This window comes from Lactuca saligna, chromosome 2 (assembly GCF_052625555.1).
Source record: "Lactuca saligna cultivar CGN05327 chromosome 2, ASM5262555v1, whole genome shotgun sequence".
Lineage (NCBI taxonomy): Eukaryota > Viridiplantae > Streptophyta > Magnoliopsida > Asterales > Asteraceae > Lactuca > Lactuca saligna.
In genome coordinates, this window is record NC_136418.1 from 92,278,341 (window position 1) to 92,289,961 (window position 11,621).

Genomic DNA, 11,621 nt, shown 5'->3' on the forward strand with positions numbered 1-11,621 from the left:
GCATCCATTTCTTTCAACCCCTTCGTCTTGGTTATTTCTTGTAACTATTGGCGGTTCATCTTGACTAACGGTTCTACTATAGTCTCCTTCTTCTGACTGACTTTCATTCAGTTCAAGTTGTTCAAAAGGCACAGTAGGTTCATCCCTATTCTGTTGAAGTAAACATATTGTCTCCTCCATTTGATGATCCAACATCATCTGCATCATTGCTTGTACTCCTGCCATCGTGATTGGATCGGGTGCAACCGCTACTTCTGGTACTCTCAATCACAGACCGCTAATTAACATTAGCATTTCCAAATCCACTTCAAGTTCCCTCCATATCGATCTTTGCACCAAATCAAACGTTCGGTGTGTAGTGACGAGAATTTAGATAGGAAAGCTTCATTTGCGATAGACGTATAAATATCCTTATCTTTTCGAAAAGTTATATGCCAATTCTAATACCGAAATTAAACGTTTAGAAATCTGAAAACATAAAGTTCCAGATCTGGTTGGCAATAGACCATAAATCCAATCAAACGATAGCATCATAAAGCATCAAAAAATCATTTGGCACATAAAAGCATTTTAAGCATCTTCCGTAGATAAGCTAGCGTTTGTGTCTATTTAGGTGTACTAACTAAAATATATTAGACACACTCCTCATGATTATTGCTAAGCTTTCTAAGTTGAAGTCTAGAAATAAATCTTTATTCCTAGTTCGCTTAAACTAATCCTCTGATACCAACAGTGACATCCCCAAATTCATGGTTATTTAAAAAAAAATTATGCTTATTTGAAAATATGAGTATTTATTTTTAAAGAATAATAATACGGAATTTGTTCCCAAAAAACATGATAAATACATTATCAAAGCATTTTCGAATAAATGTATTTTGTTTATATTAAAACTTTGGGATGTCATCGTCAATACAGAAACATAAGCATAAACAGACAACCTCTATTTGATGGTTTGCAAGTTGTAGTGGGTCATTGGGTCTTATGGTCTTCCCCAAGGTGTTCCTCCAGCGATCAACACCACCTCTAAACTAATGCACTGCATAAGTGGTTTGCATCTTTCCTTTACAACCACACGTTATGAAAGCTAGCTCCATTTCAGAGATCCAGTCCATAACTTCGATTGGACCTTCTTTCCCAGTAAAAGTTGATGGTTTGCAAGTTGTGAAGTCTTTGTACATGCATCCATTTCTTTCAACCCCTTTGTCTTGGTTATTTCTTCTAACTATTGGCGGTTCATCTTGCCCAACGGTTCTACTATAGTTTCCTTCGTCTGACTGACTTTCATTCAGTTTAGGTTGTTCAAAAGGCACAGTAGGTTCATCCCTATTTTGTTGAAGTAAACATCTTGTCTCTTCCTTTTAATGATCTAACATCATCTACACCATTGCTTGTACTCCTGCCATCGTGATTGGCTCGGGTGCAACCGCTACTTCTGATACCAACAGTGACATCCCCAAATTCATGGTTATTTAAAAAAAATTATTTATGCATATTTGAAAATCAGAGTAATTATTTTTAAAGAATAATATTGCGGAATTTGTTCCTAGAAAACATGATAAATACATTATCAAAGCATTTTCGAAGAAATGTATTTTGTTTGTATTAAAACTTTGGGATGTCCTCATCAACACAGAAACATAAGCATAAACAAACCTTACAATTATTTACACTAGTGATTTACATCTCCTTTAATCTCTTAGTGTAATGTAACTTCGTATCGACACCTGTGATACAAATAAACTAAGCGGGTTAGGTTGGGAAACCTGGTGAGTACATAGGGGTTTCAACCCATAATAATAAAGTTATTATGTTTCATCATCAAACAATTATAAAAATTAGCCATCCCCATTATCTTCTTTATTTTCAAGGATCTACCCTAAGAATCATCTATCATTCACCCATTCATTCCTAACGATTGTCCTAAGGAATAGGCACGAAGCCCATCGTTGCCAAGATTTGTATAACATGCACTAAGTCCGTAGTTGCCGATGTTCATCCATAGGGCACTAAATCCATAGTTGACAGGGTTCATCTCCTTTATTGACAGTATTATTATGGCGAGTCCACCCACAATACATGTCAATGGTTTTTTAGAGTACATCTGAATACATCGTTCACAACACCTACAGCTTGTGAGTCTGCTAGTGTTCCACTGGATTGTCTAAAATAGTCCATGGTTGTCATCTATACTCTGCTAGATGACAGGGCCATCGCTTGGGTCATCGTTTCTCATCATCTTTCATCTCTCATCATCTATATCAACTTTTATCTCTCATCATTCATCTCATCTTTCATCTCTCATATCATCTCATGTCACACCCCTAAACCGAGACGGCAGAAACATTCGGGGGTAGAGGACGTCATGTACAATATCACAACAATTGAATAATAGTAATCAAAGTAACAACAATCATTGCATTCATAAAATAGTGTCTACAGTGTGTTTGCAACATTGTTTGTATAACACCAAAATGTATAGCAAAAACTATAGACGAGATACTATGAATGCTCCATCTTTTCAAAAACCTGTAGCATACCAGTCTACTGGTTCCCTGAGAATACAAGTGATTTTGAAAGTGTATCAACATTTAAGTTGGTGAGTTCATATGTATGTTTTTATGATGGAAAACTTGTCATTGTTCCTTGAAAAAGTGTTAGTATGTTCCTCCATAAAATCCAATATTTTCTTTAGTAAATGAAATGTAGTCTTAGGCCTTAAGACAAAAATATATGTTTGTTACTGTACTCTGAAATAGTATATTGTACTCTTATTAATAAATAAAACTATATCATGAATGTTTCTCTGAATTGCATATTGTATTGTATTACGAAAATAGTAGATTATATTGTGTTTGTATGAAACCCTTTGTATAACAGAGTGTCTAGAATCCACCAGCTGTAATGTAAACTAGTGTATTGTAATGTAGTTCTATTTTAAAAATAAAACCATTAAAGTAGTGTAAGTCCCGTAAACCATGTTTTAGTTAATACTATTGTGAGTTTCCTATAACCATGCTAAAATGACTAGTGGCCGCTACGACGTTCTTCAAGCATTACAATGTTATGACATTTGTCACCGCATGTGTCACACCCCAAAACCAAGAAACGGCGGAAATGTTCAGGGGTGGAGGATGTCATGTGAAGTATCATAACAGTGTAAAGTAGTAAACAAGCAACAACATCATCCATTGCATTAAAAGTAAAGTTTTAATACATGTGTGTTCTTTAATAGTAATAAGACACCAAAATATATAATCAAAACAAAAGACGAGTCTTGTATGTGCTCCGTCTTCTCAAAATCTGGTCATCGTACCTGTCTACTGGTGACCTGAGAATACAAGTTATTTTGAAAGAGAGTAGATCAGCATAAAGCTGGTGAATTCATAAGTATTTAAGTGTCATTACTTTGTTTTGGAAAGCTGTTATTAATGTCATCTAAATCTTTGAATAAAACATTTGATATAAGTGTGAAAGCCCTAGAAAATCCCATATTTCCTACTAGTATAAAAGTAGTCTTCTACCAAGACTTGAATGTTTTGAAAGTAATAAAGATGATTTTTTCCTTGTATGACTACTATGAACAATATATAGTCTACCTCATTGTTTATGTGAATGTATCACAAAATAAAACTAATAGGGAAAATATAGCCATATAAGTATTATCCTTTTGTATTAGGATAAACCTGACATCGCGACTATCGAATAGAATTAACCTTGAACCTCCGTAGATGTTCATTTTCCTCTGTAGCTAACAGCAGGTTGAAGGAATGGTTAGTCCAGTAAAGGTACCCCTAATATAAGTATTAACCGTAGGCATCCGTAGATGTTCATTACCTCTGTTGCTAACAGGTGGATGCCGGAATGGTTAGTCCCGTATGATATCCTTTTGTACTAGGATAGACAGAACTAATCTACACGTATAATATGTAATAGTATCTCATCATATAGTATCTAGGTACAAGTATCCATGTAAGTGTATCCATGAAAGAGGATCCATGTAAGTATATCTCTTCATATAGCATTTAGTATAGACTCATGATTGAACTGACTCTGGTGTAATTCCTTGTAATCGGAGTAATGTTTTGTATCCGCTAAACTATCCCTATAATAGTTTACTGGAATGTATTTGATGTCCAAGAAGGTTTATACGCCCTTGCTACTCAAGAGTGTGGGATCTGAATGAAGGATGAAAACTATCATATCAATATATATATATATATATATATATATATATATATATATATATATATATATATATATATATATATATATATATATATATATATATAATGTTATAGATGATTTTGCATATAAAAGGCAAAAAGAATTATGTTATAGATGGAATTGCTCTTAATAATGTTATAGATGATTTTGCATATAAAAGGCAAAAAGAATTATGTTTTTCAGAATATATATTTTACAAGCATAATACATCAACATAACTTGTTATGAAAACGTCATTATTTGCGAAATCATAAAATATACATTTAGAAAAAACAAACTGTTGCAGAATCTTCTCATGCATTGGTATGCGCCATCAATAGGGGATCATTTGACAACAAGTGTCTGTAAAATTTAAAAATATCAAAAAACATAAACACGAGTTTAACCAAAAATAGAACAATATGATGCAATATGAGTTATTTTATAATATCAATTAATAATCTAGCGAAGTTTCAAGTACTTATTTGCCCACAATTGTGTTGCATTTAGTCATTGCATTGATTTTGCTAAAGTTAATCCTTTTCTTATTATAGGAGTGTATTTAAATGCTTGTATAAAACTGTTAATTATGACATGGATGGGGTATCAAATTCTTATGTAACAATTATCTTAACCTTAAGTCATTTGTATATCATATATGAATTAATAAAAATATTCTCTTTTTATATCATACTTGGATATGTAATTCAATTCAAATAAATTGCAAACTTACTTGTCATTGCTATTGAAAAGCACAAGGGAAACAGGTTGCTGAGGTGAGAGGTAAAACAACTGCACGACTATGTACACACATGTACCAATGCTGTGAAAGAGTTATATGAAGTGAGGTGAAATAAATGTATACACCTAAGAATGTAAAATAGATTATATAAATTTATGGAACCTATATTATTTCGATTTATTGATGTGTCATGCACAAAAAAACTTAAGAAAAAAAAACATATTGTGGATGATCTAATAAAGTTAAAGCAAATACAATTCGTACCTCCCAAAACATACAAGTGAAAGTATCCAAAAGAAAGCACTTATCCAACTCGATTCCTTATAAGCTACCCAAACCTAAAAAGAAGCATTGCATATATTCTTATAAAAAAAATGGAAAAATAGAATCATTTTAAGTACGTTTAAGTTTTGGATCATACAGATAAAGTGACAATCATGAAAGAGATGTCGATCCATGATGCTATCCCACACCTAGCAATTCAACCATTTAATATTGTCAACTTTACATTGCAATTTGCAAGTGAAAGAAAAGCATGAGAAAAGATTGAAGATTAAAAGAGAAGAAAATTTACGCGGAGAATAATTGGGAATGGAATTGTGATCCATCAACAATAAGCACATAAACAAAAGTTCCCAGCATCAAGCAGCCAAGTGCAGAAATGATTACTCTTGTAGTTAAAACAGAAGGTCCCCATTTGTATCCCATTATGGCATCCCTAAACAATTTTAAAAACATTGTTTTACGTGATGTGATTTCAAGCTAAAATGCATGTATCATTTTGCAACCAAGCATTTTATTATCATTGGACAAAATAAGAAGGATATGTGGAATGATAACTCCTGTACTAAAACGATTCTTACTCTTTTTGACGTTTCATCAAGACAAAATATAAGGGATCCTTTGATGATTCTTGTGGTGACAACAAGAAGAACTGCGTAGCGATGTATGCACTCGTAATAGTGCTGTACAAGGAAAGAAATTTTGACTATATAACATAAATACGGATATGCACCCACATTGAAATATACAAATTCAAAAAACATGTGCTTGAAAACAATAAGGAAAAAGTAACACCAAAAATATGGAGGCCACTAGTGAATGTGTGAGTGTAGTGTGTACATAATATATATATATATATATATATATATATATATATATATATATATATATATATATATATATATATTTATTGTTTGTAAAAGCAATTAGTAATGTATATATTTAGACGTTGCATTTTATAATATTGGTAGTTTTAGTTTTGAAAAATGATGCGGATTAAGAGTTCTTGAGTTCTAGCAAATCTTTTGGTTTTGAAAACAACCTACACACCACACACACCCACACTTAATTGCTTTTACAAACAGTATATATTATGTATACACTACACGGAATGTTGTATTAACTACTATTAGGAGCCATATGTACTAGTTATTTTGTATTAGTAAAAACCCAAAAGACAAAAATACTAGTTAGGTTTACAATAGCATACGCCTTAGGTAATTTTGGAATGATTTTTGTATTTCTTGAGCACCATGACGAGTCCAGAATTACGTTATTTTCTTTTCGTTTTATAACTTTTATAATTTGTTGTTGTTTTATTTGATTTATTTATTTTTCTTTGTTTTTATGACTTGGAAAAAAAAATTAATTTTTTCTTGAAGTTTTGTTTGAATACTTTGTTTAATGTTTTTTTTGACATGTAGTTCGAATAAATTTTTTATTGTTTTTTTTTTTGGCGTTTTATCTGTTTACATTTTTTTTTTTGAAGTTTTATTCGTTTGCATTTTTTTTGATGTTTAATGCAAATAAATTTTCTATTTTATTTTTATCAACACTTAGTCTGATTTTTTTTTGTCTATATCCATGATCACTGTAATCGTAATCCATAATTTAATTCAATTTTGCGACGTGAACTTTTTCCTTTTTTGCCTTGATTGTAATATATTCCTTTTGTGAAAATAAAAAAATAGGATAAAAGAAGTGAACAAGATAATTAATTTACTTCTTAATAAATTTAAAAAGGATTAAACAAATTCCAATGCAATCGATTCTAATTGTGTAATCCAAAAGAATTTTTGTAAATGGGTAATCAATGATGAAATATATGGTTTTGAAGGCAATAAAAAAAAACACCTCAAATTTATTCCAACCAAATAAACGGTTATTAAAATGTTTAAAATAAATTGCATAAAGAATTTTGAAACAAACTAGTTTTTGATCGGATAGATATCTTGATCTTTTAAAGCGAGTTTTTGTTTGTTCATCTATATAACTCAAAAACTATCTTGTCAAAAAAGGACGTCATTAAAGAACATAGTTGAACATAATTGAACAAAAAGATAAAAATAAATTTCTAAAATCATAAATACAAATAAAACGTCAAAAAACAACTTTGTATATAAACAAAACTAGGGGTGTTGATCGGGTCTAACTTTCAGGTTTCGAGGTGTTTGGGTCGGGTTAGATCAGGTATTGTCTATTAAAAAAATATCGGATAACCGAATTGCATAAAATTCGGATAAGCTCTTACAGGTAAGTCGGGTATTAGACCAGGTTCGGGTTATTATGTTTAAATGTCAAAATGACACTTTTTTCTTAATTTTTTATATAAATAATTGATTATTACGGGTAAGTCGGGTTCAGGTATTTATGTTTAAATGTCAAAATGACACTTTTATCTTAATTTTTTATATAAATAATTGATTATTACTATGTATAACAGAGCATTAATTACGATGCATCCGTTTATATATAACTGATGACAAAATTCCATTTTGTTTCTTATAAATAATAAAAAATATATATGCGCCTTTTTTTTTCCCTACATTTTCATAGGTATGGAAATAGATAGGGTGGCAAGGATTTGATCATTCTACAAACTTCACGTAATATTTTTAACCATGTAGCAAAAATTGTATGCAAATTAGGTATTCTTTAAATAAATAAATTTGAATGCTATTTACAGGGGTGTTTGATTTATATCTCCACAGAATCTTATCTTCTTTGCTAAGACACATCCAGTATTCCGGTTTGTTTCTTTACCTGGATATTTAGGCCATGTTTACTATAGCATTACCTATGAATTTGGTTTAAGTAGACTTTGATATTTGATATTTGTTTACGGCCAGTGTATTAATTTTAAAAAGAAAAAATTGGGTATTTGGGTATGCCTAAATTTTTTTATGCGTATCCGATACCTGAACATATCAGGTTAACCGAATACCCAAGTTTTCATACCTGATATCCGATTTACCCGAATTCAGAATGTGTTGGTAGTTCGGGTTTCGGTTATTTTTGATAAAAATAAACAAAACATCAAATAATAATAATAATAATAATAATAATAATAATAAAAAAAAGTAAAAGTAACGTTAATCATTATTTAAAAGTATGTTAGGCTAAAGGCTATGTAGTTAATAGCACCCCCATGTTTGGCAGCTATTTTTGATTCCGCTATACGGCTATAGCGTTGTAACGCTGCTATTTTGCTGAAGGTGATTTTGGGCTACTTCGTTTAAAAGAAAAAGTGATTTGGGCTCCAAATCTCTAACCCATTAAACAAAATCGGAAATTAGTTTAGCTAAAAAAAAAAAAAAAAAAAAAACTTTTGCCTAATTCCAATTTCTCTCTCATTATTCCAATTTTCCTACTTGCTTAGTTTTTGACTCAGAACGAACTGAACGTTCAGCGAACCGTTCGTGAACTGTTCGGCGGGAAGTTCGTTTATGTTCGTTTATTTAATAAATGAACGAACATGAACAAAAATTATCGTTCGTTTAGTTAAATGAACGAACATGAACAATGGTCTCGTTCGTTCATTTATGTTCGTGAACGTTCATTTATGATGTTTGTTTACGTTTGTTTATGTTCGTTCGTTTAAGTTTATTTATATTCATCTATATTCAATTATTTTTTATTATATTGCTATATTATATGTTCGTTTATGTTCATATATGTTCAATTGTGCTTTTTTTATCTTTGTTCGTTTATGTTTGTTCGTTTATGTTCGTTTAGCATGTTCACGAACATAAATGAACGAACATGAACAAAGTAATTTGTTAAACGAACGAACATGAACAAGAAAATCTCGTTCGTTTATCTGTTCGGCTAACTTAAACGAACGAACATGAACAAAACCTTGTTCGTGTTCGTTTGGTTCGTTTACAGTCCTACTCAGAATCACTCAAATTATATATATATATATATATATATATATATATATATATATATATATATATATATATATATATATATATATAAAACTATTATTTCAAGAAGCGGCCAGTGACCGCTAAAGTTTTGACCGTGATAACTACCAAGCTAAAAGGTGTGGTGCCTTAAATTGCCTCCAATATTTAGTGCCACATGGGCACCATATAAGATGCCTCCAACACTTTTTTTATTTGATGTCTACATCAGGTGTGCCGTCCTCCAATGCCTCCAACAATTTTTCGAAAACAAACATTTCATAAAGGGACAAAGCTATGTGGCATGTTTCTCGGTTGCCTACAACATTTTTACCGGCATGACAATGCCTATGAAGTTTGTGGCTATTGAGGGGTGGTGTTTGCCATCTATTGACCAACCATAGATGCCACATTGGATACCATCGCCGCCACGTCTTACCATACTATTTAGCCTAAGTAATGATTAGTTAACTATTGATGTTTGAGCCAAAAAAGTAATCATTAGGGGGTCAAATTACACAAGTATAGGGTCTCAAAATCGATTGCAAACATGTTACACTCCTAATTAATAAGGTTGCATTGTGTGGTCCAACGGCCCATCGACATCCCACGTGGCCATTTTTTCCTACGGCAAACACCACCCCCTTTGCAGGGAAACATCAACGCCACTCTATCTCTTCTCCATACCAACAACACCACCCCCATCATAGAGGCATCAAATGAAAATTGTTGGGGATATCTATGTGGCGTCCATATGGCACCAAATTTTTGAAACATTTTAAAGCACCATACCCTTTAGCCGAAGATCGGACAGAGTGCTCGAGGGAAGCCGTGCGGGACCTTTTCCCGCTCATCGGAACACCGCACCGGAACTGCAGGAATGATGGTGCGGGGAGGAGGTGAGGGGAGGGGTTGTTGCAGTTTCTCTCTTCCTCTTATTGGCCGACGATTCTTTATTTGTTTGTTTGCTTTTTCTTGTTTTTTTTCCATTCTAACCGTTAAAAAACGGTAACATATAGAAAATTAATTATTTTTTTTACTCAATGGTTAGATATAAGAAATTGAGTTTTTAATTTTTTTTACCCTCTACAACATCTATAAATACTCACACACTTTAATCTTAAAATCCACACCTCCTTCTACCAATTAATAAAGTGGTTTTTATTTTTAATTAATTTTATGCTTATTACTCATTTAAAAAAATTATAAATCATGAAAATCAATTATCTTTATTTAATAAATAAATAAATAAATAAATAAATAAAGAGTGCACCCAGTTTCCCACACACAACCTGAATTTTGACTTTTCGTGAGGGAAAGAAAAATAAAAGACACGAAATAAGGAAAGCTTCATACGGCCTAAAAAAGTAAAAATTACCTTCCAGCATAAAGTGCACTAGGTATTAAAACAGCTATCCTCATCCAGCTTGATTCCTTGTAGACTATCCAAGCCTGTGATTTATGAGTCCAGTTGACTCAACAATATTAAAAATGACAAGCATATATATATATATATATATATATATATATATATATATATATATATATATATATATATATATATATATATATATATATATATATATATATATATATCAGTTTCAATAAAGTTTCTAACTCGAAATTAAATGGAAAACAAACAACTTAACCTCGCAACTAGTATTTCTTACCAATATAACAGCAAGATTTATGCTATAGTTCATTATTGTCACTAGCACCCACCTGCGATTAATTTGACAATGAACTATTTAAATAAGAAATCTTTTTCCTCTTTGATTAACAGCTAAAATCATCGATAATTAACCTAAGTTGTTCAAAACATAATCATACGTTTGACAAATCTTAACGATCAAACACAATTGTTCAAAAACACTATCATACCGGTTATCTCGATGCACAAATCTGTAACTTAAGCTCTTAACTTACTTTTTTCGTATGTCGACACAAGAAGCGAGGCCATCTGAGCCGATTCCCCAAACAGCCAGAGCTAACATTATAACAGCCAATACGCTAAAAAGCGTCTTCAATGAGACTACCACCGGTGACGACATCGCCATTATTGCTCCGACGAGATGTGGGTTACTGTGCAGACGGCGATTGGGGAGATCGGGAGCAAAACTTTCAAAGACATCGTTTTTGCCTGTTTAGGTACGAGATATAGTCAAAGCTTTCTCTATCACAGGTCACAATCATTGTCAATCCCTATTCTTTGTTTCGATTTTTTTAAGAGTAAAATTGTACATTTGGTCCTTGTGGTTTGTCTAATTTCACAGTTTCGTCTTACTAATGGATTATTTACATAACTGGTACCTATGGTTTGTATTTATTGGACTGGTGGTCTTGAGACTAACTCCCAGAGGTTCCATGGTTAAATAAGTGTAAAATAACTAAAATATCTATAGTTTTATCTTTTTTTGATTTTATTTATTTTTATTGGTTTTGTAATTTTTAAAACTTGAGTGACCATTTTAGTAAAATATTTA

The 11,621-nt window shown here is 31.7% G+C and overlaps 1 protein-coding gene across 2 annotated transcripts; it reads right to left on the reverse strand.

Annotated features, from left to right (window-relative positions):
* Positions 1–4,360: 4,360 nt before the first annotated feature.
* LOC145028948 (uncharacterized) lies at positions 4,361–11,312 on the reverse strand. Of its 2 annotated transcripts, XM_078977632.1 has the most exons (9): positions 11,065–11,310; positions 10,809–10,860; positions 10,517–10,590; positions 5,812–5,913; positions 5,523–5,666; positions 5,370–5,421; positions 5,213–5,286; positions 4,940–5,029; positions 4,361–4,569 (listed from the first exon to the last, which is right to left on the reverse strand). In XM_078977632.1, exons 1-9 carry the CDS (start codon positions 11,193–11,195, stop codon positions 4,521–4,523), a joined length of 768 nt encoding a protein of 255 aa, XP_078833758.1. In that variant the 5' UTR covers positions 11,196–11,310; the 3' UTR covers positions 4,361–4,520. The 2 variants fall into 2 exon arrangements, with proteins under 2 accessions (XP_078833758.1, XP_078833759.1); XM_078977633.1 differs by lacking the exon at positions 5,812–5,913 and having other exon boundaries at positions 11,065–11,312.
* Between the last annotated feature and the right edge of the window lie 309 nt (positions 11,313–11,621).

What these genes read in the sequence shown, in the direction of transcription:
- LOC145028948 (XM_078977632.1), bottom strand. Translation starts at nt 11,195, where the DNA reads ATGGCGATGTCGTCACCGGTGGTAGTCTCATTGAAGACGCTTTTTAGC. An exon ending in TTGATGAAACGTCAAAAAGA is followed by an intron (nt 5,667 to 5,811) that starts GTAAGAATCGTT and finishes AAAATTGTTTAG; the next exon opens with GGATGCCATAATGGGATACA. An exon ending in CTTTTCAATAGCAATGACAA is followed by an intron (nt 4,570 to 4,939) that starts GTAAGTTTGCAA and finishes TAAATTTTACAG; the next exon opens with ACACTTGTTGTCAAATGATC.